The 14,299-nt window shown below is 41.2% G+C and overlaps 1 protein-coding gene across 15 annotated transcripts in view; it reads left to right on the top strand.

Annotated features, from left to right (window-relative positions):
* CD44 (CD44 molecule (Indian blood group)) overlaps window positions 1–14,299 on the top strand; it is a 91,551-nt gene that overhangs the window by 70,439 nt on the left and 6,813 nt on the right. For 14 of the 15 annotated variants that reach the window (XM_050758747.1, XM_050758746.1, XM_050758745.1 and 11 more), the window contains 4 exons: window positions 819–1,022; window positions 4,427–4,489; window positions 8,894–8,965; window positions 11,233–11,311. In XM_050758747.1, the coding sequence (XP_050614704.1) occupies window positions 819–1,022; window positions 4,427–4,489; window positions 8,894–8,965; window positions 11,233–11,311 (418 nt within the window). The remainder of the gene's footprint in view (window positions 1–818; window positions 1,023–4,426; window positions 4,490–8,893; window positions 8,966–11,232; window positions 11,312–14,299) is intronic. The other variant, XM_050758748.1, reaches the window with a different exon arrangement.

Here is a 14,299-nt window from a genome sequence, read left to right as displayed (position 1 = left end):
TTACTACTGCCTTAGCTGTGTCCCAGAGATTTTGGTACGTTGTATCTTTGTTCTTACTAGTTTCAAAGAACTTCTTGATTTCTGCATTAATTTTATCATTTACCCAAAAGTCATTCAGGAGCAGGTTATTCAATTTCCATGTAATTATATGGTTTTGAGTGAGTTTCTTAGTCTTGATTTCAAATTTGATTGTGCTGTGGTCCAAGAAACTGTTTATTATTTCAGTTCTTTTGCATTATAATTGGCGTAAATGTCTGATTATATCACTTTATATTCCTCACAATAATATTATTTTGCCTTTTGTCCTCTGGACCTACATGGTGCTGATGACTAAAAAGCAGTCCCTTCTGGAAAAGAAAAGAATAATTAATTTAGTAGCCTCGGGCCCTTGAAACCATGCATTTGCTATTCTAATTGCAAGCAGCAAAATTTTATCTTTCAATCCAATGGTATGTTCCCTCCACTTCATCAAAGATGAATCCAATTGAGAAAGAACTCAAGATTATCTATGACCTCAGCTGACTTCAAGGTCACAGTTTTAGTGACATAGCCTTACCTAATAACCCAAGCAGATGTTGCAACAAATGCCAATTCTGGGTATTAAGATCACCAAAATCTCTTCTGTTGAGTGATGTCCAAGTGGTGTCTATTGCAAAATATTTATTCTGTTCAGTAGTGTGACAGACTTCACTCTATTGCTCCCTATTTATGGATAACAAGTGGAAAGCTTTTGCAGCAGTTGTGTGTTCTGGAGACAAGCACATGGTGGGTGGTAATCTTACAAATATGGGTTCATCACTGATTCCACCTCCACACAGATAGGAATGATGTCACAGGTGGAAGAAGAGACCCAAATCATTCTGAAGGCTCAACCACTTTACTGGAAGGTTATACCTCTCATTACCCAGACACGAAGGAAAGCAGGACCTTCATCCCAGTGACCTCAGCTAAGACTGGGTCCTTTGGAGTTACTGAAGTTACTGTTGGAGATTCCAACTCTAATGTCAATCACTCCTTATCAGGTAATTTGGCATTTATTATCTAGTTTGCTTTCTCTATACAGAGAAACAGTATACAGTTTCATATTACAGAGGACATTTTCTGTGTCGTCTGGAATTGGACTAGTTTGTGATATAGAAATGTCTTTCATTATTGGTTATCAATTCTAGTGCAAATAAACTTGGGTATACTTTAGATAAAAGAATACTTCCTTTTGCCAGTGTTTTTTCCATTTGTGTATGTTTGTGTGTGTGTGTGTGTGTACAACTTGGCTGTTATGATGGAATTGCTTTCTTTGTCTTATCTTGTGATATATGAAGTTGAACCACATGAAACTGATATTTTTGCAGGTCAAAATAGTCGAATTTTAGCAATTCCATTTAATTTGACTAATATATGCTACTTATTTGGTAAGGTTTTATCCTACAGGTGAATAATTTCTATATACTAGTATCTTTGCTCTGAAATTATTATCTGGTTTTGGTGATAGATTGATCAGTTTTACTTTTGGTGTTGGATAAACCTCTTCTAGTTCTGATGCATACTTAAAATGTTCATGATTTAATCTAGTATTAATGAGGGACCACTTCTCTGATTGTAATAGTGAAGAGAGGACTGAAGATAATTTATTCAATTAAGTTTGACATGAACCTAGAGTAAGTCTTTTTTTTTCCTCAAATAAGTAGTCATCTCTGCTTCTGCTTTTCTTTGCTTCTCCATTTGTATTAAGAAATTAACACTGAAGAAAGGGGAACTGGAAAACACCCACTTTAGTGAAGAAATAAAAAACAGATTCTGTCTTCCTAGTACTAGTTTTTCAATTGCTTTGTAACACAGTCACTAAGGCATATTCAAGATTAGAGACTTTAGATATATAATTTTGGAGCAGAGATCTTCTCTCCTCCCCCTAAAAAGAAAAATAAGAATTTATTTATATATATATATATATTTTTTTTTTTTTGAGATGGAGTTTTGCTCTTGTTGCCCAGGCTGGAGTCCAGTGGTGCGATCTCGGCTCACCGCAACCTTCGCCTCCTGAGTTCAAGCAATTCTTCTGCCTCAGCCTCCATGAGAATCCAATATGTAAAACAGATGAGAGTTGCGAGGCAGGGACAGAAAATTCAGAATGCCACACGCTAGGCCTCATTTCTCTGGGTGGCCTACCCCAGAGCTTCAAGAAAAACAGTTTAAGAAAATGCTAACTTCAGCAATATTGGCAAGACAAAGCCCCTTACACTCCTTAGTTCCTTATTCAGCATTGTTCTGCTCTCACTTATTAAAATTTCCAAGTACCATTGTCAGTATTCTTCAGAAAATCTTACAGTGCTGTCTCATTGCTCTTGGCAAAAGAAAGCCTGTTGTGCAACCTAATGAATTTAATTTTTTTTTTTTTTTTTTTTTTTTTTTTTTAGAGACAGAGTCTTGCCCTGTCACCCAGGCTGTAGTACAGTGGCGCGATCTCGGCTTACTGCAACATCTGCCTCCCAAGTTCAAGCAATTCTCTTGCCTCAGCCTCCTGAGTAGCAGGGATTACAGATGTGTGCCACCATGCCTGGCTAATTTTTTTTTATTTTTAGTAGAAATGAGGTTTCACCATGTTAGCCAGGCTGGTCTCAAACTCCTGACCTCAAGTGATCCACCTGCCTCAGCCTCCCAAAGTGCTGGGATTACAGACGTGAGTCACCGCGCCCAGCCATGAATTTAAATTTTAAATGGCAATTTTAATAGTCACAGTACCCTAGAAGGCTTATAGCCTAATGTTAGTATATCAAATGCTTTTTACAAGACTGATATTCACAGACACTGATTCCTTCTAATTTCCACAGTGGTAAGGAGAGATTTTCCATGATTCTCCATGGATTAGACAATTAAGTCACCCAATTCTCATCCTTGGTTTTCTTCAAAAATACTCACCCATATAAATCTCATTTATGTCCATACATTTTTCTCAGTCTTTAGGCTTAATGTTAAGAACTAAAGCATTTGTTGAAGCAAGCGGATCACTTGGGGTCAGGAGTCTGAGACTAGCCAGGCCAACATGGTGAAACCCCGTCTCTACTAAAAATACAAAAAATTAGCCAGGCATTGTGGCAGATGCCTGTAGTCTCAGCTACTCGGGAGACTAAGGCATGAGAATCACTTGAACCCAGGAATTGGAGGTTGCAGTGAGCCAAAATCATGCCACCGCACTCCAGCCTGGGTGACAGAATGAGGCTCTGTCCCCCAAAAAAGAACTAAAGCATTTAGAATCATAGTGGCAGTGGTGGTGGTGGTGATGGTGATGGTGATGGTGATAATGATGGTGATGGGATGGCGACGGTAATGGTGATTTTGGTAGTGGGAGTATTGGTGTGGCATTTCAGCAAATGTTGTTTTCATTTGTTTTAACCATCAGCCAAGGAACAAAGCAATCTGTCTCTTCAACATAATTACACAGGTGACTAAGTGTTACCCACTTCCACCTTCTCTAATCAAGGAAATGGTGATGATCAGGTTACTATAGACTCCTTATAAGGTGCCTTCATAATGGATAACTGCAGCCATTTATGTAAGCATTGTCCTGTGGTCAAAAAAAAAAAAAAAAGATTCCAGTATACTTTTGAAAAATGGGGGTGGGGGAGGGAGTTTTAATATGCTGCATTCAAGATTTGACCTGTGGATTTAGATTTTAGCAATTAATGAGGTTGACTTAATCTAAAGCTTTCTGGTGATAGATGTTTGAGAAGTTAGGATTATATTAATTCGTCATGTTGAAACCACAGATTTAACTTTAAAAAATATTATTTTAAACTTATTATAATACCCATATTCCAATACACATTATTCATGTTAGCTATCATCTCACCATTTCCTTTTTTACTTATTTTTAATTTTTTTTTGAAAATAAGTAGTTAACTTTTCTCTTTGAATCTTTACATCATTCAATCCCAAGATTCCTTATTGCATACTAATTTCCTGCCGCCAAGAAATCTGTTTCATGCCCTAAGCCAGCGTACGCCCATTTCCAGTGATTACATTTCTCATAATCCAATTCATATTGTCCTTATTTAAAATATACAATGTCTAGTCTCAACCTCAGACCTGCAAAGGTATCACAATATTTTTGTTAGCATGTTCTTTACCACAGTTCTTGGGATTTCTACCAAAACCAAGTTTCTACAAAACTTCCTGTGGTCATCCTTCTTAGCCTTTGCTGCCCTAGTTTCCTTAATTCTGATTAAAGCTCTAGCTCATTTATCCGTGGATTAAGCAATGAACAGTAATTAATATTGTGCACCCATTCAAGGCTGTTTTGCCATCATTTTTTGGAATACCTTAAAAAGACTAAACTTTGCGATAGGCTGTATAGGAATGCAAATGTAAGGAAATGCAGACGGGAGTGTAAGTGAAAACATGCAGTACTGACCTTCCTGATTGCTCATTACAGGAGACCAAGATGCATTCTACCCCAGTGGGGGGTCCCATACCACTCATGGATCTGAATCAGCTGGTGAGTTCAAAACCGCTTCAGTCATGTACTGTTATAATCGTTGAGCCTGACGATGACGACTAATGAAGTATGAGTCAGTGTCTCCAGAGAAGTGGTTCTCAAACCTTCTTAGCATACATCACAATTACAGGGATGACTTATTAAATCACAGCGCTGGACCCCACCCTTAAGGCTCCTGATTCAGTAGGTCAGGGGTGGAGCCCAAGCATTTGCATTTCTAATCAGATCCCTGGTAATGCTGACACTGCTGGGACAGGGATTGCACTTTGAGAACTACTGCTCTGGAGAAAAGCCTTGCACTGAAAACCTCAGGAAGAATTCAGGCAGTGTCCCAATTTAACATTGCACTACACCAGAGTGAGTAAGAGCATGAGTTTTGTAGCAAAAATGGCCTGAGAACGATTCCAGCCCTCTACATATTAACTGAGCAAGATGCTTTAAAGGGTCTGAGACAAAATTTCTCAAGTAATAAACTTGGAATAATAATAATTGTCACAGGACATTGTTTCAAAGACTAAATGATAGAATACATGCAAAGCATTTAGCATCATCCTGGCACATGATATCATCACTGGTATTTGTTGGGAATTTGCTGTGTGCCAACAGTATCTTCCTAAACACTTTACATGTATTAAGTTGGGCCAAATGGAACGGCCATTATTGTAGGTCAAGAACAGGTCAATATCAGCGAGGCGCAGTGGCTCACACCTGTAATCCCAGCACTTTGGGAGGCCGAGGCGGGTGGATCACGAGCTCAGGAGTTCGAGACCAGCCTGACCAACATGGTGAAACCCTGTCTCTACTAAAAATACAAAAATTAGCCGGGTGTGGTGGCACGCACCTATAATCCCAGCTACTCGGGAGGCTGAGGCGGGAGAATTGCTTGGACCTGGAAAGCAGAGGTTGCAGCGAGTCAAGATCGCACTGCTGCACTCCAGTCTGGGTGACAGAGCAACACTCTGCCTCAAAAAAAAAGAAAAAGAAAAAGAAAAAGAAAAGAAAAGTTGATATCAGCAAATGTATAGAGTTTATCTAGTATGAACTCATTCAGTCATCCTACAAACTCTGTGACATAGGTAAGTACTGTTATTATCCCCATGTTACAGATGAGGAAACTAAGGCTCAGAGTGTCAGAGTTGACAGGGCCAGGGAGTGACAGAGCCACCTTTCAAGCCTGGAGGGTCTCATATTACTTCTCATAGCACAGTCTGGAGAAAGCATTCCATAATGCCCATAATTACTGCCAGGCGTGAATTCGTAAATAGACTCCTGTTTGTTGTGATTCAGATCACATCCCTGCAAACCTTACCCCAGACTGCAAAAGTCTGGCATGAGGTAGGTTTACTAATGACTTCTACTGCTGGGCTACTGGGAGGTTCTGCCAGTGCTGCTTTACTGTGGTCTCCCTGAACATCATAAATCCAGGTGACCCCATGTAAATGATTTAAGCCGTATCAATTACTGCCTTCCCTTTTTATGCCCAAGTTTGAGTGAGGCTCACCAACAGGTTTAATGTTTACACATTGAAACAAATATGAAGATGGATATTTACATGGTGGCTTTCACAATAACTCTCTATGGAGGAGCACTAGGAGGTAGGGATTCATTAGAGATGCCTCTGAATTAGAGACAGAAGTCACAGGTTCACTGGGGACCTTAGGCAGGGCACTTAACCTTTCCCAGACTCAGTTTCCTTGTTAGGAAAAAGGAGATCAGATCATCTGCCTCAGTTGCTTCCTAGAGTTCTTGTGAGGAAGACAGGGTACCAGAAGTGTGAAAGTACTCTGAAACAGTGGGGAGTTATTAAGGGGCATGATCTCTAAAACCAAGAGACCCCAGCCACTCTGTAAGTGTGATTCTTTAACCATCAGTGCAGACATCACCTAGGAACTTGTTGGAAATGCAGAATCCCTGGCCAACCCAGACCTACTGAATCAGGATCTGCATTTTAACTATACTCTCCCACCCAGGTGGTTTACACGCACATTAAAGTTTGGCGACTTAGACTGTGCTAGACTGGTTTTCTCACCATTAAAGCCAATTGAACGATCTCTGTGCACATGTCTCAGATTACATGTCATCTCCCAACAGGAATATCAAGTGCTCCTCTCTGTGGAACTTGCTATTGTGGCCAGTCCTACCCTGGCTGGATTTGTAGACATCTAGGGCACAAGGCAAGCCCTGCTGTCTCACATCCATCCTCTGTGGCTTTTGCTTGAAGTGAGAATCAGGCGGACAGGAGCCAGTCTCTTTTGTTTGGCTTCTGAGCAGGTGTCTATTGTTCAAACAGGAGGTTTCATCTTGTTGCACACACACCCAGATCTTTTCTTGCTGGGAGCACTTCTTTTTTTTTTTTTTGAAAATGAAAATAAAGAGATTATGATCCATTAATGGCCTCTTTTTTAAATATCAAAGGCTTATGTGAGTCAGAAAAAATAAAATAAAAAAACAGTGAGAGTGACTATACCTCCTGGGGAGTTTTCAAGGCCAAAGATCTTTAGTTTAAGTGGCCAATGTCCCATGACTTGGGCAGGTGAAAACCTGCCAACCACCAAGGACACTGGAAAGCATGTAGGGAAAGGGCCTTGGATTGTTTTGGAGGTTTGTAAAGTCAGAGGCCGCTGTCAACATAGGATGGGGGATGTTGAAACACCTAGATGTCTGGTAGGAACTTGTTTTGCTCCCTTTTAAGTTTTAACAAAAGCATCAAATTGCATAAACAAGAGCTATCATGTCCCCATATAACCATCGTAATCAAGATTTCATTGTGCACAGCCTAAAGTTTGGCTCCATGAGGAAAGCTCTCATTTAAGACCCCACCATCTTCATCCATTGATCAGCCTTCACGATTCTACAATGGGCTTCCCTTTGGTAGGAAAAAAAGTTCATTTTGGTGGGACACTTTCACATTTTGTTTTGAAGCAATGGAGGAAGAATTTTTTAAAATCTCTGAACCTTTCATTTTGATGAGTCTCTTCACAAGATGTCTTAGAAGTTTCTTTTTGAAAAAAATTATTTATTTATTTATTTATTTATTATTTTTATTTTTAATAGGGACAGGATCTCCCTATGTTTCCCAGGCTGGTCTCAAACTCCTGGGCTCAAGTGATCCTCCTGTCTCCGCCTCCCAAAGTGCTGGGATTACAGGTGTGAGCCACCGTGCCCAGCTTCTTAGAAGATTCTTTTAGAACCATTGTGTCTCCCTCATTTGGATAGGCCTCTATTTCTGACTTGAGGATTGTCTGTCTTGTGATGCTTCCTCCCAGTTTAAGGCATTTTGTTCATTTCCTTATTTTGCTTTTTAGCAGTAGAAAATGTTGATTCTTCTAACAAGGTGTGTTTCAGTAATATATTAGCAGGGACTCTAATAGGGTGATTTTTCATAGTCAGAAAGGGCCACTGCTGCCAAACTCCTTATTTATTTATTTATTTAGAGATGGCGTCTCGCTCTGTCATCAGGCTGGAGTGCAGTGGCACAATCTCAGCTCACTGCAATCTCTGCCTCCCGAGTTCAGGCAATTCCCCTGCCTCAGCCTCCCAAGTAGCTGGGACTACAGGTGCCCGCCACCACGCCTGGCTAATTTTTGTATTTTTAGTAGAGACAGGGTTTAACTGTGTTGGCCAGGCTGGTCTCTATCTCTTGACCTCGTGATCGACTTGCTTCGGTCTCCCAAAGTTCTGGGATTACAGGTGTGAGCAAACTCCTTATTTTATAGCGTTTATGTTGGCTCCTATGATGCTATTGGATGGGATTTTCAGGTTCCCTTTGGGCTTTCTGGAGTGTGTGAGTCCCCTGGGGGTCTTGTTAAAATGAAGATTCTGATTGGTAGCTTTGAGATGAGGCATAAGATTCTGCGTGTCTAGCGATCTCCTCAGGTATGCCTGTCCTGATGGTCCGAGAGCCACACTTTGAGTAGCAAGGTCCTAAATTTAAAATAGAAATAACAACCACACACAACTACCAATACCATGTACTTCTTTAAATGTCTGTAAAATTATGATGAACAGGATTCTATTATCCCCATCTTACAAGTGCGAAAAGAGAGACTTGGAGAAGGTAAATTGACCCATTACACATGGCTAGTTAGCAAGAGACAGCGGTGAGACTCAAATCCAGGGTTATCCAGCTCTAGACCCCAAAGTCCTGAACACTGTACAACACTGCTGCGGAGAATTCTCATGTTCCTTGATACAAAATAACATTACCAAGCCTTAGCCTTAATCAAACCAGGGTGGCGAGGGGGGATATCTTTTGTGTAATGCTTCATAAACATCTGCAGCTTGAATCCATAAATGGCTTCTCAGTGATTAAGAATGTGGAGAGCTGCCCTTTCTGCAGCTCCACAAGGAACTCATGGTTACTCATTGCAAACTTTGGTTCAGAGATGTTGTTTTTCCCCTTAGGACACTCACATGGGAGTCAAGAAGGTGGGGCAAACACAACCTCTGGTCCTGTAAGGACACCCCAAATTCCAGGTGAGTTTCCAACTGTGAGGCAGAAAAACACGCTGAAAGTAGCTTTCTCTGAATGTCCCAGCAAGGAAGAAGAGACCCATTTGAAAGCACATTCTCTGCAATGCCCAACATATGAATCTGATTGCTCCTCTTTACAAGTTAAAGGATGAGTGAGAGTACTGCAGCCTCTTGGTAGGAAAATATGGAATAGTCTTCTCTTCCTGGGTTCTGCAAACTAGCTGAGCTCATACTCAGATCTGTCCCTGGCCTGTCCCAGAGAAGTGTCATGTTAGTTACTAAAGCTTCCTTCCTAAGTGAATGATCGCCAAGAGGACCCCATGTCATTCCTAGGTCCTTTCTATCCCAATCCAATTTTCCCTTATTTCTGGGGTCCAAAGTGAAGCATGTAATTTTCCTCTTACAATTACAGACAGGGAGGAGCTACAAGAGCATTTATGTTAGATGGAGTGAAAACTTTCTTTTGGTTCCCCAACTAATTTTTTTTTGGTCGAGGGACCGCCTGCTGATGTGGACAGAATAAACTTTTCAGAAAGTATGACATGTGCAGTGAGGAGGCTGGGACACCTGGTTCTCCTGAGCATCAAGACAAGGCATTTGTTGCAAATTCTTTATTTGACTTGGAATCAAAATTGATTTGTCAAGGAGAATTACTAAAGGGAATCATCTCCTAAGGTTGTAAATTACCTTTTTAATTCTCTACCCTTCAGAGGTCTCCAAACTGAGTCTCCCTTGGGGAAAGAGAAGAATGTGTCTTGCACCTTTCTCCTTTGTCCCAGCTTGCCTAAGCACACCTGAAGACAGCCCAGACAGAGAGAGGGGTGGGCTGCCCTGGGGGAGAGCGGAGGGGAAGCCTTAGCTGTCATCAGGCAGCAAGATTCTTCCCAGCTCCAGGGGTAGTGCAGGTGGGACATCTCAGGCTGGAGACCAGGGCCACTGTGGGCAGGAGTAGACAGGAAGAACAGAAATGGGGCCCTCCTGTCAGTCTCCTCCACTTCTGACTCTACCTCCCTCTCCAAACTCATCTAAACCAGGAAAAGGTGAGGCAAAGGTAGTGCTGAGCAGGAAATCAGAGGTAAACCAAGATTTCCAAGAAGAAAACAGATGATGAGACTTTCCATGTCTCTTCTTTCTCAAGCCCTGGTTCACGGCACACATAGACAACCCACTTTGCAACTGAATTTAGGAGAGTTGTCAAGTCATATTTTAGTCCTACAAGAGCCTGATTTCAAAATGTGTAGAATATTAATCCACAAGTGATATGTAATTATTGAAGACATTTGAAAAAATACAACTAGATAAAATAATGGAAATATAAATCACTTATCAATCTCACCATCCAGAAATACCATGGTTACCATTTTAATATACGTCTTTAATTTAATTTAATTTAATTTAATTTTTGAGATGGAGTCTTGCTCTGTCACCCAGGCTGGAATGCAGTGGCACGACCTCGGCTCACTACAACCTCCACTTCCTGAGTTCAAGCGATTCTCCTGCCTCAGCCCCCTGAGTAGCTGAGAATACAGCATGCCACCACGCCCAGCTAATTTTTGTAATTTTAGAGATGGGGTTTCACCATGTTGGTCAGGCTGGTCTCGAACTCCTGACCTCGTGATTCACCCACCTCAGCCTCCCAAAGTGCTGGAATTATAGGCGTGAGCCAGCACGCCTGGCCTTTCCTGTCATTTTAAAATGTAAAATATATACCAAAATGTGATTGTGCCTTACATGGTGTTTAGCAAACATTGCCTACTGGTTAACCATGGCTTCCATGTCATTGAATATTTCCTCCTTGTATTGTAGTGCATAATGCAATAGATGTACCCTAATTTATTTAACCAATCCTTTATTGTCTCCATTTTTGTTTTTTAATACAATGTAAGGTGGATAGGTTGGTGCTCTTATACAGGAAAAAATGTTCCTTTCAAAAGAAGCCTACATTTCCTTTTATCTGTTTAATAATATTATACCAAAGGCATCTACAAGATTCAACAAGTCATCCTGTCCTTTTTTAGAAACATAGTTCTCCTGAAGGGACTTAAAAATCCTGACTGATGATAAAAGATTAAAGCAAGAAGGCTGTTGGACAAATACGTATAGCAAATTGCTCTTCCAGAATTACCTGCCTATTGGCTGGACCTGTTGACCAGACCCCCCTGCAACGCTGACTGGTGCTTGTTTGAACTAGGTCAATTATAAAGTGCATTTTTGTTTTTACAAAGTGTGTCTCTGAAGCTCATACATGTCATTTAATTTACTCACACCAGAATGGCTGATCATCTTGGCATCCCTCTTGGCCTTGGCTTTGATTCTTGCAGTTTGCATTGCAGTCAACAGTCGAAGAAGGTAAGGGGCTGTCCTGGGGGCCTTCACCTTGGAAAGGGCATCATTTAAACTTCATATCCTTGCTGCTCAGAGTGTAGTCCCTGGAACCAGCAGCCTGGGCACGCTGGGTGTTTGTTGGAAATACACAATCTCAAACCCAACCCCAGACCTCCTATGGCAGAGTCTGCATCCTAACAAGATTCCAGTGATTCATGTGCATGGTGCAGCTTAAGACATCTTTCTCTGCCCCGGTTTTTAAAGACAGGAGACACCTGTGATTGTTTGGCTCATCACTTTTAAGTAGTGGTTGAATGCTTTGTGATTTTACATGTTTTTTAGGGTTAAACCTCATGCAGACTCTATCTGATAAAAGTTATGAAGTATCTCACCAGGAAGGCATGCAAAAGTATATACTCATTCATTGATTTGTGAAATATTGATTAAATACATTCATGATGCACAAATATTGTATAAAGATTCAGTGATTCATCATCCCCTGTAGCCTCTCTGAGGTCCAGGGAATGTTTAAGAACTTTTACCAGAAGGAGGTATTGGCTTTGTGCTTTTGTTTGTTGTTTGCTGTTTGTAATGATATCATTTTTTATTTTCTGGGAACTGTAGTTGAAGAGATTCAGGTATACACACAATAGTAATTCTAGCAACAGAGGAAATGAACTTTAACAGGGGCATAAATCTCAATTTATAAAAGTATAAATCTAAATTTCTTACCCAAGACACTTTAAAGATACATTATTTTTCTCCAGGACATAATTCATAGGAATATTAAATCTTTTGTAAATGTCCCTTTAGATGGTTTCTCATAAGGTAAAAGAACCTTATTTCCAAGCAGGGCCACATTTATTGTGTCCCCAGATCACCTCACAGGGCAGAAAAATGCCCCTCAGTCTGGGAGAAGACCTAGAGAGAATTATGGACTCCTTACTGGCTTTTGGAAAGCAACCAACAGCTAATTCCAACACCATGGGCAGCCCATACAGTCTCTAATTATCTGAGAAAATCAAATGATGCTGTTATATAATTATGCTGGTACAAGTTAATAAAAGTGCCATATTACAGTTAAATAGCTATGTTGCTGTCTATACCATTCAGGGCATAATTTTAAAAAGTAGTTATGATAGCTGATTGTATAAGGAACAAAACTGAGAGAAAAAATCTAAAAGGCTGCCTATGATTGAATGGAAAAATTTTTTTTTAGTTGAATTTAAATAATGTGACTTGGGGGAGTCTTTACAAAGAGTCTTTATACTTCCCTTCAGCTTCCTTGTTTTCCCTTGGATTACTTTTGCTCAATTAAATATGAATTTCCTATTGTGTGCAATCAGCCCTTTATTGCCAAGCCCTAGCATGCACCACTTTTGCTCACATACACAGTCCATAAGCTTTGCACATGTCACCATAGAAACGCTGGCACGGATGCTGTCAACATTCAGGGAGACCTCAGAGAAGCATCTCAGCTGTCCCCAAGAGCAGCTGGAGTCCATACATTGGAGCTGGGTATCTCCCCCATCGTCTGTGTCTTGTCAGCAGCAGACAGCAGAGAAGGGGCCTCACTCCTGCCCTCTCCCTCCTCCCAAGACCACAGTCACCCTGGTAACCGGCAAACAGGGACACACAGGGTCCGGCACAGCGAGTATCTCACCAGGAAAGTAGCTGCTTGGATGCCATAGATCACTATGTCCTGATTTGATAATTGAAAACAGATTTGCCACGCAGCTAAAGGGTGGTTAACAGCTGCACAGGCCCCTTAATGGGCTCTGTGATTCTGAAGCTGTCAACCCATTTCTAATCCCCTTCAAAGGCTGGGGCTTTTCTGCTTTGAGTGTCACATTTAAGAGAAAGAGATACAGAATCCTGTTTTCATCAGAGAAAGGTTGGTTGAAAATGGGGCCTCCAATGAGTGTTCATTTATTCAGCAAACATCTTTTGAGTGGCTCCTGTGACTACCAGCCCTGGCAAGGAGAAAGAGAAGGTAAAAAACAAAGAGTACCATCCCTTTTTTAAAAGAATCTTGAGGTTTAGTGGCAGTATTGGCCTCTTGAATTTGAATTGGCTAATATTTATTGAGAACCCCTGTGCCAGACACTGTTATATAAATTATGGTTAAAAGACAAAAGTGGAAAATCATTAGTCTCTGAAGTTGACATACAAGGATGGCTCATGGGCTTGCATGATGAAGTGATCTGTGAGTCACGTTGTCTTAAAGATGCTGGCTTGGGGGTTCTATTACTTCTTTAGCTTTTTCCACTGCTGCCATCATCCACAACAGCTTTCCTTGCTGTTCCTCATGTCACCTGACTCCTTGAATTACAGCTCTCCACGGGAAATCATGCTTTATTCCCTCTCTGTGAGAGCACATAATTATTTTAGGAGTCAACTGGGTTGATAGATACTGGGTGAGGCTCCAGAGAAGATTTTCCTTTAAAGAATGTATCTGGGCCAGGTGCAGTGGCTTACGCAATGGCTCATACCAGGTGCAGTGGCTCACTTTGGGAGGCCGAGGCAGTGGATTACTTGAGCCTAGGAGTTCAAGACCAGCCCGGGCAACATGGTGAAACACCGTCTCTACAAAAAAGACAAAAATTAGCTGAGCGTAGTGGCGCATGCCTGTGGTCTCAGCTACTTGGGAGGTTGAGGTGGAAGAATCGCTTGAGCCCCAGGAGGTAGAGGCAGCAGTGAGCCACGATAGTGCCACTACAGCCTGGGCAACAGAGTGAGACCCTGTCTCAAACAAACAAACAAACAAACAAAAATCCATCTGAATTGTCTGAAGAGGAGAAAAAAACATGAGGACTTTACTATGCGCTGCTTGTACATAAAAACTATTCACCAGCCTTCACTTTAATGGGAATAATCGTGTTTTCTACAAACCCCAGCAGTCAGTCACCCACACTCCAATCAGTAGGTCTTCTCTATGCATCGCCATAATTTAGAAATATTTTCATTCTCTTATGCTCCACAGGAGCTCCTGTAATCTGAGCTCACCCAACT

Source organism: Macaca thibetana, chromosome 14 (genome assembly GCF_024542745.1).
Source record: "Macaca thibetana thibetana isolate TM-01 chromosome 14, ASM2454274v1, whole genome shotgun sequence".
NCBI classification, from domain to species: Eukaryota; Metazoa; Chordata; class Mammalia; order Primates; family Cercopithecidae; genus Macaca; species Macaca thibetana.
This window is presented reverse-complemented; position numbering and strand designations above follow the sequence as displayed.